The sequence below is a fragment of the Dermacentor albipictus genome, chromosome 4 (assembly GCF_038994185.2).
Source record: "Dermacentor albipictus isolate Rhodes 1998 colony chromosome 4, USDA_Dalb.pri_finalv2, whole genome shotgun sequence".
Classification (NCBI taxonomy): domain Eukaryota; kingdom Metazoa; phylum Arthropoda; class Arachnida; order Ixodida; family Ixodidae; genus Dermacentor; species Dermacentor albipictus.
The window spans coordinates 38,632,136-38,647,091 of record NC_091824.1 but is presented as its reverse complement, the minus strand read 5'-3'; the positions used below and the strand labels follow the sequence as shown (position 1 = coordinate 38,647,091).

The 14,956-nt window shown below is 43.7% G+C and overlaps 1 protein-coding gene across 1 annotated transcript in view; it reads right to left on the bottom strand.

Annotated features, from left to right (window-relative positions):
* The window catches only part of LOC135911425 (angiotensin-converting enzyme-like), a 73,266-nt gene that overhangs the window by 23,153 nt on the left and 35,157 nt on the right, over positions 1-14,956 (bottom strand). The window contains exons 6-8 of the mRNA XM_070536900.1: positions 13,211-13,402; positions 10,217-10,314; positions 2,378-2,547 (exon numbers count right to left, since the gene is read on the bottom strand). Of these exons, the coding sequence (XP_070393001.1) occupies positions 2,378-2,547; positions 10,217-10,314; positions 13,211-13,402 (460 nt within the window). The remainder of the gene's footprint in view (positions 1-2,377; positions 2,548-10,216; positions 10,315-13,210; positions 13,403-14,956) is intronic.

The window sequence follows — 14,956 nt, the reverse complement described above, 5'->3', positions numbered from 1 at the left end:
TAGCGGCACATGTGAAAAGGCAAAAAGACATGGCTTGGAGTAGCTTATCTATGGACCGGTAGTGATAGCAGAGATAAGCGTAACGAATTGATTGATTGCATTGAAGCGATAGTAATGAGTTAATAAAATTGGGCCAGGTGGTATTAGTAGGAGATGTGAATGCACGCATAAAAGGTTTGGATGGGTATATTGATTACGATGACTCTCTAGTGCTGGATCTGTGCTATGAACAGAACCCTATAGTAGTTAACAGGGAGAAGAAGTGTTGTGGACAGGTTACATGGCAATGCAGAAAGATGCAATCATGTATAGACTACGCCTTAGTCTCAGAGATGGTCTACGAACAACTAGACCAAACGGTGATAGGCGAATATAGAAAAAGCCTGGGTAGTGATCACAACAGTTTAACCTTAAAATTTGGGAGAGATACTAACTCAAAACACGACCCAATAGCATCACAATTTCTAAAAGTGAATGAAAAGCAAATAACAGAGATCGCAAAAACATGGAGAAGAAAATAAAGGCGTTTCCTACAACAGTGGGAGAATATGAAGAACTGGTAGACGCTATGCAGCAAGAGAGGATACATAAGGCAAACAATTGTTGCATTGGAAAGAGGAAACCACGTAAGTGGCAGAACAAGCAAATAAAGCAAGCTACAGAAGAGCGTAAGCATGCATCTAGGAATCTAGCAGCCGGTGACAATGCAGACAGGAAATTGTTATGGGACATTCTTGATCACAAAGATACAGATGACAATTTTGTGGAGCTGTTGAGGGAGATATATAGAGACGACCGAATACAAATCTTACGGGAAGGCCGAAAATGAAATGAAGTGGTAAAAATTCTTCAAGGAATGAAGCAAGGATGTCCTCTGTCTCCGTTGTTGACACTCCATGCTAAGGGCATAAAAAGACGCAACATAAGAAATGGTGCAACAGAAGGCCCCCGGACTGATGTACGCAGTTGACATAGTGCTACTAGCGCACAATGCAGGAGATTTACCTACACTTACGAATATTTGGGGCAACGCAGCGACAAACCTAGGTCTTCAGTTTAACGCAGAGAATTATGGAATTACGATCTTCAATGAAGAGACGAGTATTTACGTCGTGTCAATTCAACAGCAAGTCATATCCACAGTCAAGGAATTTAAATGCCTGGGTGTATTAAATACTCGAGCAGCCACCAAGATAATTTGAGAATAAAGAGGAAGCAGAATGCAGCAATAATTAAACATAGAGCATTTTGGGGCCACAATAAACATGAAGTGGGGCGGAGAATCCAGACAGGACTAGTGGTGCCAGCGCGAACGTTCGCAAACGCCATTCTGTGCTTAAAACAGGATTTCTTGTTGGGGTTGGAAGTTAACCAAAGATTAGTGGGCCGTTCGGCTCTAGGAGCACATGGTAAATCCACATATTAGGCAGCGCAGAGTGACATGGGTTGGGCCTATTTTAAACTAAGAGAAGCGCAGAGCAAAATTATTTTTGAAGAACTACTCAGGAACATGGATCAATATAAATGGGCAGCTAAAGTGCGCAAGTGTGTCCACCTGAAACGCGTGAACACAGAATGCAGGAAGAGGTCAAGATGGCAACCAAGTATAGGGTAATTGAAAGTGTAAATGGACAACCAGGTGTCAAAGAAAGAAAGTGAAAGAAACAGATACAGTGTATTGGATGCTAAGAATGGGAACAATAGAGACCATGGTGATGTACAAGAATTGGATGAAAGACATTCGAAGGGAAAATATGTGCGATAGCTTAACGGTTTATCTGATTGCCTTGCTATTTGAGGCTCGAGCTGGTTGCCTAAGGACTGAAACATACCGGACCAAATATTCGCAACAAGATGATGCATGTGTATGCTGCAGCAATAGTCCGGAGACCACTCAGCACATCCTAATGGAATGCGAAGGGATTCGCCCAGTGAGACCCGTAGGTGACGTACACTTTCCAGAAGAGTTTGGATTTAAAGTGGACAGAAGCATCAACCGGTCAGCAGCCGAGATACGCAAGAGACCTTCAGAGTATTGTTGAAAAAAAAGCAGGGAATAGATTGATATGACAGAATCCGTTACACGCATAGGTAGCGGTACAAGGTAGACAGAGACGTTTTCAGGAATAGAAAAAAAAAAAGAAATACTAAGGAGACGTATACAGAAATGCTAGAATGAAAAACGTGTAGCATACCTAATTAAACCAAACAGGCTAGGTGACTATTTGTCACCGCTAAACTTCAAAAGGGATGCCAATAAATCATCATCATCGACCTAATTTCTTCGTCCCTGTCTGTGTTAGCGCTGTTGTTTGTCAAGCTTGAACGTAGACCAACTTGCCCAAGTTTCCTATGCTATTGCAGTACATATACTTGCCTTACGTCCTTGCTCATGTAGAAATCCCAAGCCGAAGCATGACATACAATCTTTCTGTCCGTAGGCTTTGTCAGCACCGACCGCTCCCAAAATGTTTTGGGCATTGGCGGTAGACCCATGGAGGTGAAAAATTCCTCGGACATCTTGAACATGTCGAGAACAGTCATGTTCTGCAAGACAGAGACACCAGGGGGTGAAACTTTTGAGTTTTCTTATACAAAAATAATACATCGCTTTATGTGTGCGCATTGTTGTTTCAAACAGTGTGATGGAGAATTTAATGCTTTGTACGAACATGTTATAGGGCCCATGACATGTATGTCGTACCATTCTCTGTTTATAGCATGTAAACGAGAGTAGCGGAGCTAATATGCATATTAAACTAGCCCTCATTGGACGTTTTATCAGACAAATTCAATTTGAAATTGTTGCCTCGAAGCTCCTACCACTGACAGCGACCGCCATTTTGGCATGGTTTGTGTGACGTCAAGAAGTGCGGGGCCGTCATCCGTTCCGAAACCAGGTGGGCGCACCTTGTCGGACTCTCCTTGCTCTGCCCATGTTCTGACCCGCTGTGGTTGCATAGTGGCTCTGGCGTTACGCTGCTAAGCACGAGGTCGCGGGATCAAATCCCAGCCATGGCGGCCGCATTTCAAAGGGGGCGAAATGCAAAAACGCCCGTGTACCGAGCATTGGGTGCATGGTACAGAATCGCAGGTGTTAAAAATATTTCCGAGACCCGCACTATGACGTGCCTCATAATCAGATCGTTGTTTTGACACGTAAAACCCCAGATTTTTTTAAAATGCGGAGCTGTATATGTCTACCCTCCCATACATTTTTCAATATCCGTGCCTCAAAACTCCCGCGCCCTCTATGAGGATGCAAAACAAATCAGTGAGACGTGCTCTGACACCTGGCGTAGCAAGAGGAAAGCTAAGAAATCACCCGGGTGGATGGATTGATGCTATGAGCATCCCCTTTGGATTGCGCCACCAAGCTCCTGTTATTATAGTCCCTATGTTCTGCTTGTGTTAAAAAAAGAAAAGGAATCAATTCCACAATGAATTTCCATAACCAAACTTTCTGAACTCTTACTGTGAACTTTGTTTTTGCGCGCCTTCATTGTTTGTCGTTTTCCTACTGTTCTTCCATCAATATTCCAATCGCCTCTTGCTAATCGTTATTGCAGACATGTTTATTTTCCCCCTGCCCTCGGTGAACCAAAGTAATTAGAGGAGGCCTGAAGTGCCTAAATCGACCACTGGGCTTCCCATTCTAATAAAACATGCTTCGTCGTTTCCCTAGCTTTGCTGCAGCAAGCACATGCTTCTTCGTCCTTGTTGTATCTCGCTTTATAAGCGTTATCCTTGTTATATCGCTTTATCTCGCTTTATATCGACAGAAAGACGGGTGCCACGAAGCGAAGAATGCGATGACGCGACACAGGTACCACGCCAGTAAATTGGACGAGCACAAGTATGCGAAAATTCAGAGGGACTTTCTGGACCATTAATGTTCTGGACAGACATTTCGGATTCAATTGTGCGGTATGCGACAGACTGGTTCGGGAAAGATCTGATGGTGATGAGTAATGTTTTAGATGTCGCTAAAGCGTGAACGCAATGCGGTTTTGACAGCTACCCCAGCTCCTGACTTAGCCAGCTGCTCGATTTAGCTGCGCCGAGGGAGCTCTAATGGACGTAGCGCGCATCGATCATTTGGTATAACAGGTGGTTGCTAACAAGCCATCTACTGCATTTGCGCGTCTGCCGAGGGAGCCGAATGGGCAGTTAGTATGTTGCACGCGCTGGCATGGGGAGGCCGCATGTAGTGCGCACTGCCGAAGAACAAGCTACTAAGAGGCCCAGCTTCGGGACCACAGGATTGAGCGAGAGCGGCGAGCGGTACTAAAACCCCTCCATCCACTCGCCACCGCCGCTTGGTCGGCGGTGGCGCGTGGTCCTGGTCGGCGGTACGTGGTGGATGAAGGGGCTTTAAGCGGTACAAACCAGCGAGGAGCGTGCCGAGGAGGCTGCCCGTGAGTGGCGGGCTCGAACGGAAAGACCTAATGCTGCGCAACGACGGAGGTACTGCGCTCGGAAGGCTAACACTTTGTGGTGCGCATGCGCGATTCCGACGAGACTTCGTGGACAAAACGTTCGGCTTCAGTTGTTACTGTGACCGATTGCGGTTTTAAAACGTGCTATCGGTGATTTTGAACATTTATCACCACGATGTTTACGGCTCCGCTGGTCCTCCACGTTCGCAGGCCGGAATGACCTTGAATTCTTTTTTTTCTTTTTCTGAGAGCGTTCGGGCATCCAATGCCGCAGCAAGGGTGTCCCGTTAAATTGTGCTCGCGATTCATTGACTCGTGCGGTAAGAAGAGCGCAAATTAGAGAACGCCCGCATGAACTATCTCAGGATGACCACCGAGACAAACATGCGAGAACGAAACAACGCGTTTACCACGAACATTGGCCACGCAGAATGTTGCCAGACCGATTGTACGGTTAAACTGCGATATAACAAAAGTTCAGCCAGAAATTTTCTACCGTAACGAATGGTCCCGTACCTTGCAAGCTTGCTGTGGGACGCATAGAGTTTAAAGGGACACTAAAGATAAATATATTTCGAGCTGTATAAGTAAATTACCCTTCTAAAATAACAGGAAAACCACTCTTGCGGCGAGAAAGGAGGCTTGGCAAGCCAGGAAAAGGGTAAAAAGCAAAGGACAGGTGGTGACGCCGCCTTGAAAGTTCACGCGCGAGCTTGCCATGACGTCATGAATTTTGAGGGGTGTCTGCTCGGGTCTAGGTAATATCGGTCGGTAAATATGGACTACATTGTATTCCTAAAGTGCTTAACTTAGCAAGTGTGAGGAATCTTTACTGGGCCGCAATGGCCCCAATTAGGCGAAAATACTTTTATTGTTTCACTTTTTAGTGTGCCCATCGGTATACATAATTCAAGGCCGATAACTCTAAATGAGTCAACTTTGTACGTTGTACTACAGTTTTGAGGCTGCATAAAACGCTCAATAAACAGAGCGCTTTAATTTGTGAAGGAAGGGCGCGTGTAATTATAGCTGTTGATAATTTACTCCCTCTGGGCGTCTCCTTTACGTCGTGGCATTCACGCCGCCCACCGCAAATAAATGTACATTTTTTTTCTTAAATGATTTGATTGATTGATTGATTACGTTTAGTATAGGGAGTGCTCGCGAATAATTTTGCGCCCCGGATGTTCAGTTATGCGTACCCAAGGAACGGACTCTAGCGTTCTTTGTATTCCACCACTCCGGGGCTGGTAATCCAATCTGCGACCTCTTGCTCAAAAGCTTATCGTCATAGCCATGAGCCAATTAATCAATGCGGAGCCTTCCATCATGGCGTAATCTCATAACCCCGGTGTTGTCGTGGAACGTTAAATGGACACTTAAGAGAAACACCTAGTCAATTTGCACTGATCACGTATTGTTTGAGAGCTCTATTTTAGGCAGTTTAGTGATACTAGGTTGATTATTATAAGAGAAAATGAAGGTCAAAGGTCAATTCTTTTTATTTCGCGCCGGAACCTCGACACCAGCACGTCAGTATGACTTCACTAATTTCAAAGTATTTTTTTTTCATATCTGGGCCACGTTGTATGAGCAGAATTTCACAGAACTCGCAATGTTCAGTCCATGGCTCCTTTAGAAGACAGCGTAGTCCATGTTTACAGACAAAGAGTTAACTAGGCCCTAGAAAACGCCATCAAAATGGATGCCGTCATGGCGAGCTGGTGCGGGAACTTGAAAGCGGTGTCGCCACCTGTCTCTCTTTCTTGCTTCTTTTCTGGCTTGCCAAGCGTCTTCTGGCGGTAAGAGGGCTTTGGTGATTTTGGTATTGTAGAAGGATAGTTTACTAACACAGGGGGAATAATATTCCTATTTAGTGTAAACCCCATGAATCAATCAACAATTATTTTTACTGTGAGCCAATGGTTGCTAAGCCTAAAGCCCCTGCATAATTTTCCGCCGGTAAACTGAGAACGATGCACAATAAAATTTTTAAAAGTATGGCGACGTCACTTGGTTTATTTTCTTCGGTTGCATAGTGCGCATTTGGGTACACTGTTTCATTACTTTTCAGGATTAGCTCCGCTGCAATTACGTAAACAACCCAATCCCGGTTTAAAGTCTGAACCAGGCGGAGCTGCGTGAAAGTGGTTTAGGCGTATTACTGCTATAGCTTTTGTGAAAAGCCCCATAAATTCGACCTAGGCCGTTGTGTTGTCCCAGACGACAAAAGGCACCCATCAATTGCCTCACGATTACTGTCAGCTGACACAAAAGTAGAGGATGCAGCATCAACAAGCCAACGTACCATGCGATGTTACATCTTCATCTGTCTTCTGGCCAATAAAAACGGTTTTTATTACAAGAAACACAAGGAGACGGTTGCTTTCCTTTACACTCACATGCTGCCTCCAGCGTCTAACTTGGGTATTTAAATGAAAAGTGGTGTTTTCACGTTCCTAATATACCAGTCGGTAATAAAAAACGGCTTGTAAAGTTATGACCCTGAGTGAGGTTATACTTGGACGGCGATGTCGTTGTGGTGTATGTACCAACGCTATTCCTTTTCGCGATGCGACGATGCTCAAAGTGACGCTCCAACCACGTTATCAATGAAACCAACCGGCAGTGAACGATGTATGATAGGAGTGGCATAGAATCGATCGGAAGGCTTCGCTACGAAATAGCGGCCTTACGCTATATACATCATTGCAGCAGCGCAGCTCGACAAAGAAAGGAAACGGCGCACTACGACACAAACAAAGGCTCAACTCGGATACTTTGTGCACTTTCTTAACGCAAAAAATGACGAAAATACGCGGGAATACCGCAGTATCCATGAAACACACCGATATTTTTGGCTGCGAGGACTGGGTGCGAAACTAAAAAAAAAATAAATATTACCCGTCATCTCCGCTTGTTATCAATGCTTTATTTTAATTTTTCCGCAGAAGAAATGCAGGATACTATTCTGAACTTTGCGAGTTCAAAATTCCAATTGTATCATTGTGTCCCTTTGAGATGCAGTTATGCGTAACCCTTTCAAACGATTTATTGTGGAATTCCCACACATATTCTGTAGTCTTTAAAGCAGGACATATGCTTAACTTCGTCAAGAAAAAAACTAAAATGTGCTTCATAACACACCAAGAATGTTCTACATGTAACCAATATCCGTCCTATCTGTGCTTTGGTATTTGTGTTTGCAAATTTATGTTATAAGCATTTGTGTACAGATGGGGCTTTTTACTATTGATATTATAATATTCTATCACACGCGCAATGTCGCTTGCAGTCTTTTTGTGCATAAACACTAAATGCCCCATATTGTATTGCCCTGTGGGTGAGTGTAAGCGTACTAATAAATAAGTAAATAAATAAATAAATAAATAAATAAATAAATACGGCGAAATATTGGTTTCGAAAAGGGTCTCTTTATTGCTTTCTAAGAGCGCTTGGGGCCAACATTTTTTTAGGCGGATGGTCTGGCGATAGAGTATTCTTTTAACGACACGTGTACATCGATGTGTGTTCAACAGCACCCGCAGCCCCACCCTACGCAGCGGTTTACTTGAACGTGGAAGGCTGTCCGCCGACGACAAGTCTACGCAGGATTTAAGGTGCGCGCCCTCGGCTCACTGGGTCTAGGTATGCCGAACCGATTTACTCCATTGAAGAAAAAAAATATTATTCCCGCGTAAACGGTTGTGCCAGCGCTGCAATTGAACTATGACGGCTCGTTATCAGTTCAAGCCACCCGAATTTTTTTAAAGGGACGCTGAATAGCGACAGTACATCAGTTTACACTGATAAAGCATATTGCGGAACCGTCACCCATTCGGCGACAAGAAAGTTCATTATTAACTGAGAAAAAAAAAATCTGGGCAGAAAAATGAGCGTTCTTTCTGAATTTCTCGTGGAAACCCCTGTACCCTGCATCGGCGTGGTGTGATGGATTTATAAGTGGTTTTGTGGTAGTTTAGCCGTTCTGGAGCACGTCGAGTTCTCAAAACTTCCTAGGTTAATAGGTTTGTTTGTAAGTTTGTAAGTTTACAGAATACTGCGCAAGGGAGGAAAAAGTTCTTGTGCACCTAAGGAGCGCGTTGCGCCACTAAAATATTGTAGACGAGACACAGCAATATATATATATATATATATATATATATATATATATATATATATATATATATATATATATATATATATATATATATATATATATATATATATGTATATATATATATATATAAAGGTTGATCACTTTCCAGTGTTAGGGAATTTTTAAAATCAGCCTGTTGCAGATAACATAATTCTAGTCCTTGAGCTGGATTATTCAGAGAAGCGGACATTACTTGGACGAGAGATTCAAACACATATCCAACTAATTAACAAAAATGCACTAATCATCGCCTAAATTACCTTACACCACATATTGCAATTCACGTTTTGTAGCCGGTGAGTTTGCAAGGCGTATCCATTTGGAATGAATTTACAGAACGACGCCAGTTTGGAGATATCCGCCATCAAACTTGCTGTAAAAATGCACTGCTGTTCCACTTGCTTTATTATTTTTTTTTTTACCAAAACGCTCCTTTATGCATTGAAGCACTGAAGTAACTGGGACGCCCATATGTTTCGTTTTACACTATGGGAAATGATATCTTGCAACTGGTGTCGTCCTGGGAGTTCATTTCGAGTGGATACGTCTTTCAAGTTCACCGGCTACAGTTCGTTAATTGCAATATGCGCCGTAAAGGAAATATTACGAAGTTAGTTAGTGAAGCTTCAATAATTATTTGAATATGTGTTTCTCTTTGTCGTGTTAGTAATGTCTGCCTGTTCGGATAATCCAGCTTAAGGAAAAGAATTATGCTACCTTAACAGGTGATTTTTTAGAATTCCATATAATTTAAAGATGAACACCCTGTATATATAGAAAACAGACAGGCCTTAGAACGTAATTTTAAAATAGGTGCACAACATAGGTAAATACGGCAATCTTGATCGGTTCATAGAATGAATGAATAATGCCGGAAAGGAAAGCACTAGGCGAAACGTACAACTTGCGATCTCGGTACTATACTGTATATACACATGAAAACAACTTAGTCATGTATTATGCATTGTAATAAACAACCTGGATATTTTCCACACGTGTGTGGTTTTATTGGTTCCGCGTTAAGATCCCTTAGAACGCAATCTACTCCTTGAGTAAAACTCGCACGTCGTAGGGCTACTCGGTGTATGTGCGGTGGTTGTTCGATGCGCGCTAAACCTATCGATCTAAGAGTGCTTAGTCCTTCTTTATTGGTCAACAATATCCTCCATCTGGGTAGACGATGTAGAAATACGTGACATCACAAGGAGCTTACCAAGCCTATGCTCGCGGTAACAGTGGCGTGATCGACTACTGCAGTTTATTTTAATATTGTACTCTTTTGTGTCATTGTGACATGCAACGGAAGTTGCGCTATACCGTTTTGCATTCCTGCGCTCTGTCGGAATGAGGATGCCGCTGTCGGGAGTCGGACCTGAAGCACCGCATTGAGCGTCCATATGTACAGTTAGATGGAGGGCACAACACGAATTCTACGCATATTACTGGCACGGAGGTGGGCGTGCATATAGAGTAGCATTACCGAACTTGCCATGCTTTGAGCTACAATGCGAAAATAATCGTCCCATCTGTGGTAGAGAGATGCTCGAAAGCTTTCTTTCGTTTCCAAAACGCGCAGGACATAATTAGTAGTATGTATAGCTTATAATGGAGTACTTGCCCTTTGCTCCATGGCAACCGTGACGTCAACTGCCGGTTTGTTCGGGTATGGTCGGGTGATTTCGGTTATCGCAGACCAATCTTGAGAGTGGATGTGACCTGCGCAAAGAGTACACACAGCTGGTTGTTACGTCATAAATTTGTAAACTTTTCGTCCGCTTCACAGCGGGTTTCGCACCAATTCAGTCGCGGTTGTGGGCCCGTCAAGGGCGGCATGGTTTCGTTTACCACACAGCGTTCTAGAGCTTCGGAAACCAGAAGCACAGTGTGAGGAAAAGAGAAGGTCATATGAAAGAATAAGTTACTTGTCTGTGCAAGCTGGAATTGCTAATGCATGGTAGGAATATTTTCTATGTTTGATCAGTGTTTCTCCCGTCTAGTTCTGTGCTGAAAGCTACCATGGAGTGATATGAGTTATAGCGAGCTCGCGGATAGTGCATGATAATAGTTCTTAGAGAACTTGAGTGTAATACAGGCGTTGCCACAACTCTATTATACCGACGAACGCGGGATTTTTATACCGTCGTGCAGCCAGGATATGACAGGGCCATTATTGTGCTACGTGGCTCTTCTTGACGAGAAAACGAAAGAGAGGAAGAAGGCTTTACGAAGGTTTCGTCACTGCGGAAATGATTACAACGGAGACGGACCTGTCTGGAATCTCGATGCCACGCACGCCGTAAATGAATTAACATATCAAGTGATCGTGGCTTATCGTTGGGGGCTAAAACTACGGACCCGTAGTAATAAAAAACCTCTTGAGCTAGAAATTGTTCTTTAGTGCAAATTCTAGCAAATCCTGCGGCTGGACACAGGGAATGGAGCCAGACAATGGCGAGGAACGTTTGTCTGAACGAGAAGCTTTGTAAATTCTGCCTCCACTGCTTCAGCGCAGGTTTGCACGTTAAAAGGAAGAAAACGTAGCTCTAGTCTTGGCGCGTATAAGAGACGTATTCTGGAGGTATGTCGCAAACTTCGAACTTGCGTTGTAGGTATCGGACTGTGGAATATTTTATTATAATATATTTTTTTCTTGCTCTCCTTGCAATCTATTTCGAAAGTACACAACTTCCCGCGGCCGCGCCTTTGGTTTTCCAGGAGAGGAATGAAAGGCTTGTGGAATCTTATATGGGGACGGTTTTGGACTTTTTAGAAGGCGTTGCGGATCGCATCACTGTCACGTATGCTCGCTGCGTCTGCACTTTGTTCCTGTAGAGTCATTAATTTCAAATAATGCCGCCCTCAGAAAACTTTCCATTATGGCGAAGTACAAGGCACGTGTAGTGTGCTCTCAACTTTTAAAATAAACGCAGCGTGCGATATACACTGTGTGACTGTAATTGAGAGTCAGTTAAAAGCTAGTCTCTAATGGGCAGAGTCGTCAAAAGGCCGGTAGGTAGGTATTTTACTCACGCACAAAATGAAGTCAGTTGACTTCATTGCAGCCGAGTTTTTTAATAAGCACGTGCCGAGTTTCTTTTGAGCATATATTATGCTGACCGGAGTCGATAAGGAGTCTATACGGGCCCAGTTGATCCGCCGCAGCAAAGTACATAATTTGCTCAAATTGAGAGTGAGAATACAGGCCTGCACGCTAGACGCTACGTGGCGCAATACTTGAAGGCAAATACTTTACGCAAGTACACGACACCTTCTGGTGCGCTTGAATAACGGAATGCGATGCTCTAAGCGTCACTGACTTTCCATTACCGCAGAGTATCTACCTTTATCAATACACCCCCAGTAGACCATGTATTGACGTTCTAGAGACTCTTAGACTTCTTTCGGGACCTTTGTAGCCCAGCTGAGCTGCGACCTGCCTAAGCGTGGTTCATTTAACATCCACTGCAGGGCGAAATGTAAAGTGTATAGAAATGTTAGCGAACGCCTCTCCCAACGATCTCCATATTACCCCTTTGCCTCGCGTCAGTCCCAATTCTATCCATGTTCCTTTAAGTTTCCTAATCTCATTGCACCACCTAGGGTTCTGCCATCCTCGACTGCACGCCATCAATTCCCTTGGGATCCACTCTATTACTTAACAGAACAGCAGTTATGTGCTCTGCGCACTTAAATGACCTCCTCACTTTTTTTTCTCTAGTGATCTCAACTAGGACATTCTTTCAAACATATTTGTATCCTAAATAGACATTCTAAAATTTCGCGCATCGTTGATCAAATACAAGGGCGTGTTGGTGGACGGCGCATCTGATATGGTTGAGAACCAGCTTGTATGCTTCCAGTGAGCAAAAGTCCACGGACCAGGGATTCCACGATAAAGCCGATTTTCTTCTCCGCCTAAGAATGTAGGCAGCAATTGAAACTGAAGACTGCAGTTGGTCCAAATTACAATGATAAATTTCCAGTGCACTCGTCAACTTCAGCTTGTGCATATGAATTACAAATAAATTCAGTATTTTCTGAAATCCGGTGGTCCGCATGCTTTTGCTTGCGGTTGCGTATATCGCTTATGTCGGAGGAGGCGGAAATAACAAGTTCTAATAACTGTAAGGCCGTTTTTGGGACCTCTGGTGGGCTCAGACCTACTGGCCCAGCACATTCTTGATGAGCTGCAGAAGCGGACACCATATAATTTTTTAGCGGTTACGGTGCAGAGCGTGGTCCACTCGTCCCAGCAGCCGGCACGCTTATTGGGCGGTTAGGGGATTAAACTAGCGCAATCCGCACGGCCTTATTCCGCACGGGTGCGGAAGGCGTGCGGAAGGCCGTGGGGGTTGATTGCGTTTGGGCCATTGCCCGAACGCAATCTTATATTGTTTCTTATAGGGCGGAGGGCAGTTTGTGCACTTCCACAAGGTGCGTGTACTTGATTCGAAAGCTTCGCATTGCCTACAGGTTGGCAAGGAAGCTTAGGTCTATGTCTGCATAATGTATGTAGTGTGACGTGACCGAGTGTGGATGCGACCTTGCGGCACTTTAGCATCTGTAGCCTACGCGCCATTGTTTTTTTGCAAGCACCGTGGTGCGGCCCTACCGAGCAGGTGTGCCGGGATGGGCCCGTCTTCGGGAACCTTGTCAGGGCCGTAGATGGCACGCAACTTGCTGCGCACGTACGCGTGCAGCTCCTGGTAGAGCGGGAGCAGTTGCTTCCACAGCTTGGCCATGATCCTCTCGAGGCCGTCGCACTCGTACACGTCCTGCCAGAGGCCGCTCGCGTCCTCGAAGCCTGCGGCAAAGTGGAAAATTCGAAGGTGCTGCGTCACGTTCCAAGTCTTTCCTCCTGGGTGCATTTAACAGGTTGCTTTATTTTGTAGAATACTGTGAAGACTATAGGGTCAAGCAGGAAGATTGAAAACGATACAGAATCGCAGATGAGAATAATGGCAATTTGCGAAAAAAAAAATAAAGAAACTCATGCAGTTATGTTACAAATCAACTAGTAAATTGCCAGTGAGTTCATTCCACGTGCTTAAAGGGACACTAAAGTGAAAAATGATTTCTTCTGCATCAGTAAGTTACTGTTCTACAACAGCAAAAACACCACCCTTACAACGATAAGACGTTTACTAAGCCAGAAAAAGTGCAAGAACGAAATACGGGTGGCGACGCCTACTTAAGTTCCCGCAACTGACGTCTTGGATTTCGATGTCATCTTCTAGGGCCTACTAATCATATATAGAGGTACAGATTGACTACATTGTGTTCTAAAGGAACCAAATAATAAACATGGCAAGTTTCGGGAACCTTTATTCAGCCAACGCGGCCCAAATGCGAAAACATACTTTGGAATCCCTGACGTCACGCTGACGTACCGGCGCTGGGGTCTCGGCGCGAAATTCAAATACTGATACTTGAATGAATGAATGAATGAATGAATTTATTTCCATAAATATGCAAGTTTATGGAGGATATAAGGAAAAAGTTACAAAAGAGCAACTTGACTAGTCCTTAATCCTTCTCGTGACAGCAGCAGCAGTAAACAAACACATGGCAAAAAAAGAGGGTAAGAGAAAAAAAAACGAAAAAAAACAGTAAACGTTCTCATACAAGTGTACATACAGCAGATAGCAATAGAAAAAATACACAACTCAATAAAAAGAAGCCTACTTATACAGACATTAAAGGCTAATAGGCACCAAAGTAATTTATTAACTTGTTTTTACTGCAAGAAAAGACATCAATACCATCGTTCATTAACTTATTTAATAAATGCGGTAAAGTATATGAGAGCTATTGTTTCGCATAGTTGGTACTTGGACCGTCATTTTCTCATCTAATAATTTAACTATTTTTTTTTAAATGACCGCCTGCATGGTTCTCAAACAATGCTTCATTAGTCTACGCTGATTTATTGTTTTGCTTTAGTGTCCCTTTAATATTGCCGGGAAGAAGAATAATCTGGTAAGGCGTACTCGTAAACATTGATCTGGCGCTCCTGAGCTGCGGTATCCAGTTTATCCGGCTGTCAACGATATAGGTAACTAAAGAAGCGAAAGAAATTCTAGCCTAAGCTTTCTTCTTCTCTGTCGAAACAAGTTTATCCCGTTCTTTACCATTAATTCAGTGGGTGAGTTCGACATAGAAGATTTATTAAAAACCAGCTTGACAGCCTTACACTCGATACTTTGAAGCAGGGTGTCGGAACGAAATGTTTTTCGTTTTGGTTTCAGCTTCGTTCCACTCAAAAACGTTCCGTTAGGTTCTACTCCGGAACGAAAAAAAAAAATCATTCATAACGGTCCGTAATGTTTTTGGTTTGTATGCAAAAAAATTCGACGCA